Source organism: Condylura cristata, unplaced genomic scaffold (genome assembly GCF_000260355.1).
Source record: "Condylura cristata isolate star-nosed mole 26May11 unplaced genomic scaffold, ConCri1.0 scaffold00014, whole genome shotgun sequence".
Lineage (NCBI taxonomy): Eukaryota > Metazoa > Chordata > Mammalia > Eulipotyphla > Talpidae > Condylura > Condylura cristata.
Window position 1 is genome coordinate 50,139,931 of NW_004567115.1, and position 15,517 is coordinate 50,155,447.

General features: G+C 43.3%; 1 protein-coding gene across 1 annotated transcript in view; it reads left to right on the forward strand.

The window, feature by feature from the left end:
• The window catches only part of TENM3 (teneurin transmembrane protein 3), a 554,583-nt gene that overhangs the window by 446,733 nt on the left and 92,333 nt on the right, over positions 1-15,517 (forward strand). The window contains exons 8-12 of the mRNA XM_012724797.1: positions 1,235-1,445; positions 1,862-1,963; positions 2,162-2,356; positions 3,371-3,571; positions 8,978-9,163. Coding sequence (XP_012580251.1) covers positions 1,235-1,445; positions 1,862-1,963; positions 2,162-2,356; positions 3,371-3,571; positions 8,978-9,163 — 895 coding nt within the window. The remainder of the gene's footprint in view (positions 1-1,234; positions 1,446-1,861; positions 1,964-2,161; positions 2,357-3,370; positions 3,572-8,977; positions 9,164-15,517) is intronic.

Consider the following 15,517-nt stretch of genomic DNA (forward strand, 5'->3'; position numbering starts at 1 on the left):
AAAGTAAAGGTTATCAAATCTCTTTATTCTGTAGAAAGTGTTCCCTCTCCACGAAGAGGCGGTTTTAACACTAAGCAGAGAAATTTTCTCTAGGTAGCCGAATGACCCCTGGGTGGGTGTGACTTTCTTCAGAACAGCTCAGCACGGGGCAGATATCTGCTCCAGTGCCAGGTACCCTGCCAGCACCATCATGCACGGCACATCTCCATCCTGTGAGATACCCATCCAGCCTTATTTTCTTGTGTGGAGTGTGAGGCAACTGGCGAGGTCTCTGAGTATTGGTTAGGCGTATAGGCTTGAAAGACAAATTAAAACTCAAAGTTTCCTCCCTTTCTAATTTGCCGTCTGTTTACAATATTGTGTAAGTTTCGGGGCGCAATGTCTTATGTCCCCGACACCGACTCCTCCACCAAATTCCAGTGGTACCCCCCCCCCACCAATTGACCCCTGCAGCCTGTTCCTCCCGCTTCCCTTTGGCAACCACCATATTTTCCTCTGATTCTTGGAGCTGTTTTTCTTGTGTTTTATTGCTCAATCATTTGTTTTGGTTATTTACATTCCACAAAGCAATGGTAAGTGCTTTTCAGTTTCTGGCTTATTTCACCTGCATCGTCACCAAGCATCCATCCATATAGTCCCAAAAGGCACAATTTTTTTTATTTTTTTAATAATGAGTAGTATTCTGTTGAGTATAAATGCCACACTTTCTTTATCCAATCATCCGTCAATAGGCATTTAGGTTGATTTCATGTCCTGGGTGTTATGAATTATGCCACTCCGCACTGAGGGCTACATAAATCTTTCCGTATTAGTGTTTTCATATTCTTTAGATAAATATGTAGCAGCGGTAGTGTTGGGTCATTTTCACCATCTTTAGTTATTAAGAAAAATACATGAGTATTACATAGGAGGAAATTTTCATTCTACCTACTGACCCAACTAACATAAGACCACTGTTTTGGAAAGTTAGAGTTTACGACTAAATCCCAGCTACTTAAGCTCACCCAGTGTTGTTAAATCAAGGTCACACCATACTGCCCACTAAGTGGAGAAACCGGTGGTAGAATTGAAATATAGCAATGGCACACAATAGGTACTTCCCATATCACTGTACGTGTATCACGCACTGCCGTCCAATCGGTCAGCGATTTAATTCAAGAGTTTGAGGGGAAGAGAAAAGAGGACCCCCAGCCCACAATCGCTCTGACCCCAAAACACTCTTCCTTGTCCTCAGTATGACTTCGTCGAGCTTCTGGACGGCAGCAGGCTGATCGCGAGAGAGCAGCGGAACCTGGTGGAAGCCGAGAGAGCAGGCCGGCAGGCGAGGTCCGTCAGCCTGCACGAGGCTGGCTTCATCCAGTACTTGGACTCCGGCATCTGGCATCTGGCTTTTTATAATGATGGGAAAAATGCCGAACAGGTGTCTTTTAATACCATTGTCATAGGTAAGAACAGTCTGCGATCTGTTTCCAGGCTACAGGCCGGACACGGTGTTGAGTAGAAACTAAATGATCTCCACCAAGTTTGAGTGGTTGCTAAAGTGGTCCCCGAGCTGGAGGGTGGATGTGAAAACTGGTTTTGTTTTTTTTTTTAAGTTTTTTTTTTTTCTTTTTTTAAGAACGTGTGAGAAGCCAGGAGGCACTGGCAGCTTGGGCAGGAACTGCTGCTTTGCTGTGCTATGTGGCCTGGATCACCAGTAGCAATGAATTCTTTCTCCTTTTTTCACTTTTGTTTTCTGGCTTGGGACCCAGCTGTCCACACTTCCTTCATCATGTCCCTTAAAATGCTCCAGGACACACAGTTCACCTTGTGGGACAGGCAAGGTGAGGTCACCGGGGTCCCTTCTTTCTCTCTTCCGCAGAGTCGGTGGTGGAGTGCCCCCGAAATTGCCATGGAAATGGAGAGTGTGTTTCTGGAACTTGCCATTGTTTTCCAGGATTTCTAGGTCCGGATTGTTCAAGAGGTAGGCAAGCTGCATTCTTAAGCCAGTACAAATAAGTCATAGAGACAGAAGCAATTCAGAAAACCACCAGGACAGTCAAGGAAAAGGGGTCGGGGCAGAAGGGGTGCTCCTCCCTGTCCCAGGAGGTGTCTTTTCATCGGCACCCTATTGGTGAGCGTGAGCGTGGCAGTGACCACTCTGTTGTGTTCTGTTTCACAGCAGCCTGCCCAGTGCTGTGCAGCGGCAATGGACAGTACTCCAAGGGCCGCTGCCTCTGTTTCAGCGGCTGGAAGGGCACGGAGTGTGACGTGCCCACCACACAGTGCATCGACCCCCAGTGCGGGGGGCGTGGGATCTGCATCATGGGCTCCTGTGCTTGCAACTCGGGATACAAAGGAGAAAACTGTGAAGAAGGTAACCATGTCAGCATTTACCAAGGTCTATTGTTGGCTTCGTCAAGAATCAGGTTGTATTTGTAATCTTCACTCCGGCAGATGAGTCTTTTCATGTGCTCTTTCCCAGAGTCACTGTGATTTCCTTAGAGATGGACGCATTGTCCTGTTAACATTTTAGCTAATAAAGGAACAGCCACCTAGAGTGTGAATGATTTCTTTTTGACGTTGAGAAAGGAAACAAGCATTTGTGTCTTGGAGGAACCACAGCAGACTGTTCTGCCTTTTTTTTTTTCCCTACAGTTTTTCATATTGATGCCCACCTTTGTATCTGGCATGTTGGCATCTCTGGAAAACCAAACATTGAGCATACTATACTAGTGACAAAAGTATGACGTCAAGTTGGTCCCGTGACTGTGTAATGATCTCGGTCAAGATACTAGCCGGTCAGGTGCAGCTGTTTTTTTTCAAAAAGCAGAAAAGCACCATTCCTGTTCTTCAATCAAATTGATTTTATTGATCTGCACACACAAAGTCATGCAATTAAGTCTCTGGAATTAAATTTTCAGGCCATTGACCCTACAAGTGTAAAGTTTTATTGAGTCAAATTGCTAAATTAAATCTCGTCATCTAAAGCACATTAAAGTGAATTAAGAAGGATAGAGCGTGTGCAACTCATTTATTTCTCAAACAGCTGTCAGTCCTCAGTGGCCATGGATTAGGTCAGATAATGCAGATTTCGTTACAGAGAAGCCAGGACTCAGTAATGTCCGAGTAGAGAGAGCAGAGGGCAATTGTCTGAATCCTCAACCACCTGTGTGTGTAATTCATGAAAGTTACAAATCCCTGCAAGAGCTTCCATGACCTAATGGCCTGATTCTTTGTGCTCGATTGTATAATTCTTTGCCTTTTTAGATACAAGTTCTTGAAAATGATAAATGTGATTCTCCAAATGTTGCTGGAACCTAGATGCATGCTTTCTTCTGCATGTGCTCTGAACAGCATCTGCTAGCCTGACTTTCCCTTCTTTACCTAGCGGACTGTCTAGATCCCGGATGTTCGAATCATGGCCTGTGTATTCATGGGGAATGTCACTGTAGCCCCGGATGGGGGGGCAACAATTGTGAAATACTCAAGACCATGTGCCCCGACCAGTGCTCTGGCCACGGCACGTATCTTCAGGAAAGTGGCTCCTGCACCTGTGACCCCAACTGGACTGGCCCAGACTGCTCCAATGGTGAGGACCGTGAGAGATTGCTATTCTTGTTTATGTGGTTGAGCTGAACATTACGTGATTTAATTTTTAAACACAGTGCATTTAATAGAGATTTTGTTGAGGGGATTATTTCTAGAAATAAGTAGTAGTAAAACGAATAAAATTCAGTCATCTTATGGAAAAGAATCAGGTTCAGTCAATTTGTCATTGAAATAAGTTCTGTGGTATATAAAGAATAAGCTTTCATTTGTGCAAAACGCTGTCTTTTTAACACTGGGGCCTGTGAGCAGCTTGGGAATTTAAGCACATTATCTCTTACAGAGAAACCTCAATTCAAAACCTGTTTGCCAGCTTCAGGTTCAACATGATCATAATAAGGACTGTACATCTCGTGCTCTGATGTTTATGTCATGGTGCAACACTGAGTTTGTCATTACAGTAGAAACGGCAGGTGGTCATTTCGTTTAGCCAGTCAAGTAGATATTGAACATTGCTCCATACAGGGCAATGGGATCGACCTGGTAGGGATGAAAGATAAATCATCAGCCCTGCCCTCTGGAATAATGACTTTGAGATTTTTTTGACCATGACCTAATGACCGACAGTCATCCGTACATTTTTACATAACGATCTATATCTATGCAAATTCCTGCCTAACTGCAACAAAAGCTTTGAAAGTGATTCGTTATTCTACTGTTTTTAATGCTGGTTGTATCCCATGAATTAATTCCATGACCCACTTATTAGTCACAGTGTTTGAAAAGACACTGTGCTATCTAAAAGATGACAGTTTCATTGGGGAGATAACACACATTAAATAATCAGAAACCAATACATTCCCATCTAATACTTTGTTGTGTCTTGCATGGAGTCTGTGCCAAATTCAGTATACATTCAGAAGGGTAGTGCTGCCTCTATAAATATTGAAAGTTTTTAAGGAGAATTTTATTAGCATTGGCTTGCCTTCCCTTAAAGATTCCAGTGGTCGGGGGACATTTTTTGAGTAGGAGAATGTCTAGTATTTGAGAATACTTCAGAGTGTGAACTCTAAAATGAAAGCTAGGGTTTGTTCCCAAGCTCTCTCCTCCTTGCTGGGAAAATTACATTGACTCCTCTTGTTTACTCATCTCTGAAGTGGGGTTAAACCCCATTCTGTGTCTTAAATCATAAGACGTTGCTTCACAGAGATGCTGTGGAAATTATTTGAGTTAACACACAGCAAGTACTTTGTACAATGCTTAGCTGTCATCAAACACCACTGTCCCACCCGCCCGACTTCTGTTACTCCTCAGAGCAAAGATAAAACTGGGAGACTTATCATTATAGGCAGAGGACAGTGAAGAAGAGTATTTGGGGCCCTGCCGGGTGGCACAGCAAGATGGGACACAGCACTGCAAGCTGGGCGCAGCCGCCTCAGTGCAAGTTCGATCCCCACCCCAGAGGTGACCCACAGGACGCGGCAGACGCCTCCTGACCGCCCGCTGCTCCCCTCAGCAGTGGACTTCGTCCATCTGCCTGTTCTACTCTCCGCTCTGGCTCTGGTGAATCCTCTCACCTCCCCTGTTCCTCTGGCATGTACCCCAGTTCTGTGGATACATCTTTAAAAAAAAGAAGAAGAAGAGTATTTGGAGGTAAAGACTAGGGTGGGCCTGCGTGTAGATAATGAAGAGTTCCCTCAGAGTGATGCTGGGTTCCTGCTAAGGTGATGAGACAGTGTTTTAGCAGAACAATCGCATAGATTTTGTGTCAGAGGGTGAATAGCGAGGCTTTGATGACTACAAGACAAATCCAAGAGCTTCCCCAGCGGGACGAAGTGAGGAGGACCTGAACCCATTGGAGTTAGTAGAGATGAAAAGGACGGTCAGAGACGTGTGCTAACAGCTGGACAGACAGCGCTTGCGGACATCAGCGTGGGGAGCAGCAGCGGAGTCTGGGGGACGGTGTCAGGCTCTGTCTCCGAGTGAGGCAGGACAGCCGAGGCACCAGAGAGAAACGGAGATGATGGATTCTGTGTGTAGACTTGGACTACCGAAGCAAAAGTAAAAAAAAGAAAAAGACAAAAAGAAGTCAAACGAAAAAGGAAGAAGGAGAAGAAAAAGGGGGAAGGAGGTGATGGTGGATATTATTAGGGAAGTGGAGTATTATTAGAAATATGAAAATATTACTAGACATATTATTGTTATTATGTGGAGTTAGGGGAAATGGAAAGGACAATATGAGATGCCAAGATCATGTTACTGAGCCAGAGAACTTGGACAACCGGGAACTTTGGTTTGAAAAATCTTGACCGCTTAAGTAAATAAAGGTCTAAAGTATATAAAGTCAAAACATAAATTGGGGACTGGATCACAGACGGTGTTGATATCTCACTGAAGAGTGTTTTGGAAATCACTATCCACCAATATTTATCAAAAATAGGTGTGGGGCATTTTAAATAGCATATTAACTGGCTTTGCCCTCTGTCTTTAATTGTAAGAATCAAAAATAAGGATTTAGTTATTCTGTTGAGTTTTTATTTATATTTCCAGCTTCTATAGTAAAAGAAGCACCCCATACAAAAATCCAGTTGAAGTTTATAGATGTCTTCATATGTATAGTAAATCTACCTAATCAGATTTCTTATGCCTTTATCTGTAAGAAACCATGATAATATTAACTGTAGACTACACATATCTGGAATATTTCACCCTACTTGTTTCCACACAGTTATCTAAGAAGGAAAAGAATAGGAAAATAGACCCCTTTTTTTTCATATAAAATTTATTTAACACATCACCTGAATTATAACAGCTAGTCTGTAATTAATATTAAATAGCTACAAAGATAAACTGGGCTCTCTACAATGATACCTGTTATGAATGGCATATATTAAAAGACTGTAACATGCATGTATCAGAAGAGCGTGTTGTCACGATGCCATGCCACTGCTGTACGCGCTTAAACAGGTTTTTTTTGTGCCTCTGTATTTCACTATTTCCCATTTTCTAAAGTGCCCGGTTAGACACAGTAGCCAAGGTCTTCACTTTATTCATTTTTAGATCCCTGGTACCCTTCACATGTATTAAACTCTGAACAGACAGAGTTACAACTGAATAATACAGCAGTCTTTGCAAGAAAGTAATTAAGCAGAGAAGACTCTTTTCTAAACTTTTAGCTGCAAAATGAAAACTTACAATTATTGTTGAAGATCTCAGCATACATATGTTCCTGCTGTGAAGATGCCAGGGTCCACATGCCTCACATTCACCTGCATATTGTGTAGTTCCCCTGAGAGTTTATAAAACATCGGTCTTCATTTTTGCTCATGTACATGGAAGGCTTAAAATGTACCAGGTGTACCTCCCTGGTGGCACAACAGGTTAAATCGCAGCACCATGAAGCTGTCCACAGCCACTGCAGCATGAGTTCGATCCCCAGCCAGGGAGCTGACCTGTGTGGCACAGCAGACCTCTCCTGTCTCCCCACTTCTCCCCTCAGCACTGCGTTTCAGTAGATCTGCCTGTTCTGCTCCCCTCTCTGTCTCTGGTGAATCCTCTCACCTCCCTCCACCCCACACCTCTGGCCTGCACCCCAGGTCTTAAAAAAAAAAAAGAGTACAAGGTATAATTCTAAATTTCTAACTAATTGAATCCTAAAGCAAAAACAGTTTACCAGCTACCTTTTCTGTTCTTGTGGAAATGACCTTCAGAGATCTCAGTTCAATAAGTAGATGGTACACCTAAGAAAACATTTGGTCAAGCTGCTAAAGGAGAAGAAATGAATTATTTCCATCAGAAAGTTTATGGATGTGAAAAGCCACAGAGCCTCTATCTTCATCAGCAGTTCGTCCATTAATTAGCCCTTCAATTCCACTTCAATTACATTAACTCTAATTAATAAGTTCATTACAGAGATGGACGCACCTTGCTCAAAGCTAGTGTGCTAAACGCTGATAAACACCTTCACCCTAATGAAAAATTGATTAGATTGAATAAAAGGGGACCTCGAAGAAACCTCTTTCTTCTGGAGCTGAGTTGATGTTCTCTTGCTCTCAAGTTAATCAAACCATCTTGGATCTCTTAATCAAAAATTTAATCAAAAGAGATAGAAAGTGTGACGTGGAAAAATACAGTGCACCGCCTCCAGTTAACAGGCCCGGTCGCTTCTCAAGCAAAACGAGGCCCGCAGGCCTGTCCGGCACCAACACCCGGCCAGAGGAGGTGGCATCTGGGAACTGCTCTTTGGGCGGGGAAGGCGGAAAGCGGGGGGACACACAGCCTCAGAAAGTTACTGCTTTTAATTCAAAAATGTGGCCATCGTCCACTTTCTGCTGGCTAGAAGGAAACACAGCGTTTTTACTTCTGCAAGGACACTGAAATGGGGTGCAATCTGAGCAAAAGGAGATAGCTCCTGGCACTTAACTTCATGTGAAAAAGTGTCCTCCCAAGTTCTCTCTGTCTCTCTCGACCCTACTTAAATAAAGATCTTGAGAGTCTAAGAAAAAAAGCACTTCTGTCACCTGGATTCCTTTTAAAGCCCAAACTATTAAAATTCTGCAGCCCCCCAAACCCCCACCACACACACACACTTGTGCCCCTTCCTGTAGGTTAGTGAAAAGCCTTATTTCTCATGGGGCGGCCTCTCCGTAGTTAGACATATTGTTAAACTGGCTTTCTGTGGTTCTGGGCAACTTGCACCTGTCAACAGTGCGAGTTTACTGAAGAGCAAAGCAGCAGTCCGTGAGTCTATGTGGCCAGCCCTACTGTGGCAGACACGCCAGTGTGAGGCAGTGATGGATTCTGTCTTAGTGAAAGCTTCTGAATATTTTAGACATTGAAACAGAGGATGCAAAATTGCCCTTTTCAAGTCTTGCTATATAGTTACAGAAAGCCCAGCTCCTTGTAGGTGGCTGACACCCTTCGACACCGGAATGTTTCACTGATTCCATGCTAAGGTAATGCCTGCGTGGGTGTGCTAGTGTTCTCGGCCGCCAGGAGCTGCTCGCAGGTCACAGGCACCGGTGTACACATTCCCTCCTGTTATGAATCAGCTGTTCCACTTTGCTAGTACCCTGTGTGTGTGGCCATGTGATCTATAACACACACATGTGCAAACAGACATAATGTTGAACTTTACCTAGCAATGTCAGGTGGACGATAGGCACACTTACAGCAGCGCCTAACAGGAAACGATGCAACAGTGAACACCTGAAACTTACCCAGTGAGCTTCCATTAAAAAGTCCCCAAAAACCAAACGATGAAGAAAACAGTCATTTCTAGCATTTCGCACTCTCGGCAGTGGATGGGGACAAGGACTTAATGGGTGGCTGGTTTTAATTTATGTTCAACTTAGCAATTCAGGTTTAAAGTGGCGGCTCGCTGCTCGTTCATCCCCATTCTCACGCCGCTCCTCCCCTCTCCTGCTCTGCTGTTCTCTTCCCGCTGCAGAAATCTGTTCGGTGGACTGCGGCTCACACGGCGTTTGCATGGGGGGCACGTGTCGCTGTGAGGAAGGCTGGACGGGCGCAGCTTGCAACCAGAGGGCCTGTCACCCGCGCTGCGCTGAACACGGCACCTGCAGGGATGGCAAGTGCGAATGCAGCCAGGGCTGGAACGGAGAACACTGCACGATCGGTAGGCGCGCGCCGCGCCCTGTCAGAGCGCGCGCTGTGCTGTTTTCTAGCTTGCAAAAGCCGGTTTCGCGAATGAATTTTTTCGTAAGATGCAATTGCTCTTTTACATGAGGTTATCACTTTCCAATGGCAATTCAGTTCCTTTTATACCCTTGTCACGAGGACAAACCATTTTTTATCCATTGTTTCTTACGGTGGCCAAAACGGACCCACGTAGACCTGACGTCATTTCTTATTGACCGGTACACCTGCTTTGAATGTCACTTTATAGTGTTCTGAATTGCCATGGCAAATCTTAATCGCGATCTAGTTTGGTTTTAAAGCATCCAAATATGTGACCTTTTACATTCCAGAATCACATCTCTTAGCTCTTGTGGATATGTGTCAGTCTCTAAAGAGAAGGTATTATTTTTATGACTTTATCTTGTAAGATCACAAGAAATTAGAGGAAAACGCACAAATTTAGATCTTAAATTTACATGCTTTACACTGTTTAAAATACGGTGACATTCATGAGCCTCTGTAGTAGGTTAAATCATACAATCAAAAAAGGATGAGGTTAGATAATAGAGGCAATATATTTAGCATGGATAAACAAAGAATTGAGAACATATAGTCTATCACATTTTCAAGGAATTCCATGCCTTTGCTTTTATGTGAATCGCTGAGCTTAAACAATTGGAGAAAATACATCGAAAGTAAGAGAGAAATGTCAGCTTCCCTTTAGTGAAAGTGCGGTGTAAATGACACAGCCCTCAGAAGTTTCTGAATTCTAGATACGGTATTTTGCCACATTACTTTATATGTAGAGTTTTTTAAAAGTGATAAAGCTGTTGGAGGGAGTCTTAATATCTTAAAAGACTTTTTTCGTCCAATGCTTCTGTATCAAGCACTTCACTCTTACAGGGATCTGTTAGCCAGAATTTTTTTTCATAAGAAATTGAAGTCATATGTATCTTATAAATTATCACAGTTGTGTCCATACAAATCTTCAAACAAGGACTTTTTTCTTATTGACGCCCCTGAAATCTGCTTTCAGGGTTCTACCACTCCATGTTTGTGACCCCACTAGAGAGACTCATAGAACTCAGAGGCGGCGACCTCATGCCTATGGCAGTGGTCAGAAAGCTCTGGGAAAAGCCTTTCCTGATGTCTTGAGAAACCGTGCACAGGCTTCCTCTGCTCCCCTCCCACCCTGGAGCCTGAGACCCTGGCTCCTAACCCCTGCAGCTCAAGTATTGCCACCTGTGCACTGATCTGCCCCATCACCCTGCTTGGCACTCAGCCTTTAAAAAGGTTTCTCTTCAGCCACAAGCCCATCCCACTTCCTCAGAAGTAAAGCAGGTGCCTCTGTGCCTGATGGGCAAATCCAGCCGCTTCTAGGTGGCTGCCAGCGGCCAGTCCTGCAGGTGCCTAAGTAATGGGGCTGTTATGTCACCTTTTACCTGGGAGCCACCTTTGGGGCTCACTGTTGGCGATGAGCTTGCCTACGGTTAGGGAGATGTCTGCTTCCTGTGGATCGGGCAGATGCACAGGTCGGACTCTGACAGGGTGCCCAAGACCCGGATCCCGAGACGGCTTCCTCCTCCTCTGTGCTCTAAGATGGGCTTCCTGGGCACCCCTTTACGAGAAAAAAGCCAACCCCCTGTGTGGGTGTGCGGAAGCCAGCGCATCACCCTGGTGGTCAAACAGCTTTGTGCCCCATGTCCCAGGGCGCCCAGAGACCAGAGGCAGGGAGAAGTCCCCCGGGTCCTTCTCCATTGTGCTTATAGCGGCACTGTCCAGGCCAAGTCAGGGTTTATTGTCGGGGAATAACCGGAAGTGTAGGAAACCGGAAGTGTAGGAAAACCAAAGTGTAGGAAACCGGAAGTGTAGGAAAACCGAAGTGTAGGAAACCGGAAGTGTAGGACCCTGCAGGTGCGGGTTTAACTTGCCAGCCCACAGTCCGAGGTGGAGCATTCCCCTCGGGAGCAGCCCATGTTAGTTTCTCTTCGAGGAGCTGTTCTTGCACAACTTTAGCCGTTGTCTGAGACCAGGCTTTTTGCTAACAGCAAGTCTTTTTATTATAATTTGACATATCTTCCCGGGGTTATTAATAAGCTCGTTGGCTTATTGTTTCATTTCATTTTGTTGCTTTTATACTCTACTTGAATAACAATATAGGAATAAAGGACGTGATTCATTTAAAAATAAATCCCCCAGGGAAACTTGTTTAAAGATGTAGAGAGCTTTTAAGTCATGGTTTTTCGTACACTATGAGAACAAGTGGGCCCCTGGCCTTCCAGCGCCCAGTGGGTTCCCAAGGCTACTAAGGGTCCTGTGCATTGCCCACACTGAAGCTGGAGGGGCCATTTTAAAAGAGGCCTTTGAAGGCAACTGATTATGCAACCCAGAAACAACAGTTTGTTTTCCCATCGGGGTAGTTACTGTTCTGTCCATTTCCTCTCATTTTCAACACTTACGCATCTGGCTGAAAGAAGCGGCCTCTTTTCAAAGGAATATTCATAAATCAGCAAGATTTTTTTCTTTCTCCATATTATGTGCCATCTCATTGAATACAAACAGAGAGGTTAATTGAAAGGGAGACAGGAGAAATTAAACAGTTAGAAGCAAACACAAAAGTTCCCGGTAGAAAGCAAGAAATATTCTTCATTAGTCATTTACTGTCTTCATAAACTGTTCGTGGTTTCATAAAACCATAGGCACTTTGATAGTAAAATAGGCTATGCATTTTGAGTGTTCACTGAACACTGTCTATCTGAAAGGATTCCATCCTGATATTCTTACTAGTGTGCTCCTATTCTCCTGTCCTTAAGAATCGTGAGTTCAGTAAGTTAGGCAGGTTGACCTGCAAGTTCATTGTCCAGCGTCGCCCTCCTTTCGTGGGATGGACGTTGGTGACTGATATATCCAGGTGGAAAAAAAAAATGAAAGACAGGGAAATCAATTTATGGCGGTATTATGATAAACAGAAATATGTCTCCCTCTTCCAGAGCACTAGTGTTTGTTGAACACTGCATTCATAAATAAAAAGTTACTGGATTGAACCTCATGAAATAAGCACAGCAGCAAGAACTGACTCGGGTTCACTTGGGGACCCTGGGTGAAGCTGCCTAGCCTCCGTAGTGGTCCCCTGTGTGGGTCAAGGATGGTCTTACTCATGTTCTTCCCTTTGTGCCTCATGAGCTAGGAAAGCCAAAAGAACATCTGAAGGGTCCAGAAACGAGTTACAACATGCTAAATATAATTAAGGCTGCTATAACTAGTAGTTCACATCATTACAAGTTATAGGACTCGTATTAAAAAATATTTAAACAGGTCTGTATTGTGAGATTTGAGGTTGATCAAGGTCAAATGTTTGGCTTGAAGATAATTGTCTTCACCGATTTCCATAAATTCACTGTGTACATCACAGGAGCCAGAACATACAACCCTGTAAAGGCAACTCGTTGGTGTGGCCTCGTCTTTTCGTCCTGCCGAGGAAGAGGGGAATGCTCTCTGCTCGGCCTTGGGGTGCACAGAAGCAGGCCACAGAAGCAGGTGCCAAACCCGTGCTGAGCATGTTTGTAGGCAAAGTCAAGAACTTCTAAATGTGATGTATCCTGGACAATGAGAAATCTGAAGTACAAAATTTGGGGCATTACTAAGTACAAGAAGGATTCTTCTTAGCCATATATACATACATACACACATGCATACATATATATATTATATACATATATATATATAGTCTTTAGGACTATACTTTAGGAATGAATATATATATATATACACACACACATATATATATATACACACTATAGGAATATATATATATATCGTACATAGTATACATACTATATACGATATATATATATACTATATACGATATACATATATAAATATTCCTACAGTATAGTCCTAAAGACTATATATATAGGCCTAAAGTATCATTTGTAGCTCAAGCACTGGGTATAATGCATGACACTGTGACCTGACAGGTGAGGTCCAGGGACTTAGAAGGATGTGTGTTGTTGCTACCAGACATCTGGTGGAGGATAAGAGATGAGACCTGTGTGTGCAGACGAGGGGATGTCTTCTGGGGGTGGGTTGGTATTTCCCATTTCTCTGCTAGTGGAATGAGGAACATGGGTTGGAACTCTTTACATGCTGCTTAGATACAATGAAGAACCTTGGATTGGAAAAACATACTTAAATCTTGGAACAAGCCCCAGAGAAATTTTCAAGCCTGTTGTCCAGTAAACTAGCAATACCTCAATTCCTTAGCTGTGAAAAACTGGAATTTTTCTTTGTTCTTTCGGCTAGTTGGAGCATTGTTTTAAGATAGGTGTGTTTTTTATTATCATTATTATTTAAAATTCCTTTCATCCATTATCCCAAAAGATTGTTTCTTGAGTAGTAATACTGTTAAGAGGAGCACCCCTGAACTCCCAAACCTGCCTAATCTAGATAGGTTCTGCCATCTACCGAATCAAAACAAAACATTACGTGATCTTGAATGGAAAGGAACTTTAATACAATTGGTGTGCAATACAGCGAAAACAAAGAATGTAGTTTCTAAATCAAATACCCAGTTAGTTACCCTTCCCCTCATGGATAAAAGACCACCCAAAAGGGATGGCTCAAAGCAAGGCCTGAAAGCTGCCACAAGTCCAAAGCACCTTTCAACGGGACCCATAGAGAAGGGTCAGAAATGGGCAGACAAGTCTGGGAGGAAAAGAGCAACATCAAAACCAAGATAAACGCTACTATAGCGGCCTCCCCACGGTCTCCCCCAGGTCTGTTTCACCCAGTCCAGGGCCAGGAAACAAGAGCCGCTTCTTCATGTCTCTGCATCCTGTGCCTCCTCCGGCCTCCTCTGGCTCCCATTCTGCTTCTTACCTCTGAGTCTCCTCTCCAGATTCTGCTACCTGTTTAGCTCCACCCTCCTCTGGTGGGACAGGGAACCTCGAACCTCCCCTTTTCCTGGGAACCCCCTGTTACAGCCCCCCTCCCGAAGGATTGAAATCTTGCAATTCTAGAATCTAACTATTGTTAATTTCTTCTTAGTTGGAAAAATTGCAAGATTTAACTATGGGGTTCCCTTTTTATTCTCAACTTCATTTAACTTTTATTTTCATTATTCCTATCACATTAAAAAATGGAAATCACCATTACTTTTTTCACATGACTTGAGTCCATTTTGCAGGCCTCGGTTATTCTTCGTTTGTTTATTAATTCCTTCCTTTGGCCATTCAGCAATGAGTGAGCATCTCATCTGTTATCCTTGAATACCACATGTTAAGAAAGTCAGTGTAATGTAATAAAAACAGCACAGACTTTGAAATAAAAAGACATTTCCACTCGATTCTATGATCTTCTCACTGTCACTGTATCTGAACTGTTCTTAGCCTTACCTGGTTCTTTGTCAAATGTAAAATGGTAATAATCCCCATCATATGAGATTTAAAGCAGAACATCCTAATAGTTAACATGTTTTTTCATTTGAATCTTTGTTGCCCCATCTACGTAGTGTAAGGTCTTGCACAAGTCACAACTTTACCACAAAGTCAAGTAAGTATATAGGCTCTTATTAGGTTTAGTAGAATCAAATGATCCTGGAATGTAAATCGCTTACTCCAGTGCCCAACATGGTGTTCAAAAAATCAGTTTTCATTCTATTAAGTGTAAAACAAAGGTCGACCCAAGGCAACTTTTTGGGGTGCTGCAGTTTTTGTTGTTGTTTTAAGCAAATCAAAATTACTGCCCAAAGAGTTGGCTTTAAAGAGGGGATGAAATTCCCATTTCATTGTTCTGCAGTGTGACTGGAGGGTCCGAATGGCAAAGGTCACAGGAAGGGAATATGTTTGGGTGGGGATGGAGAGGAGCAGAGAGGAAAGAAAGATAGAGCCTGTTATAGAGTTTTTCTTCTCTTAATGTCTCAAACAGAGTTGTTCATTGAGCTACATTGATTTTCATGTACTTTCAAGCAATTCAAATGGAAATTTGGCCTAGGGGAAATCCTAATTCCTTTAAGCTACAAAAGACCAGCTATTTGTTTTTATTCTAATTCTTTAGTACATTGGGAAACAAGATCATTAATGATCACAAAGACATGCTTTGTTTGTTCAGACAAAACTTACACATACAGTGCTTCACACACCTCTATTAAATACCATGGCTGTTCTGGGCTTTGGGATGCAGAAGATGAGAAATTGAAATGAAAAACACACAGCTGGGGAGTTATCAACCAAACAATATGGGGGGAAGGGAGAGCTCCACACTTTCTGGGTCCCTGAACAGGCCAGTGGCAGATGTACTTGAGCTTACTGCAGCCTAAGCCTCCAGGCTCCTTCCCCTGCACAATCCCCTTCTT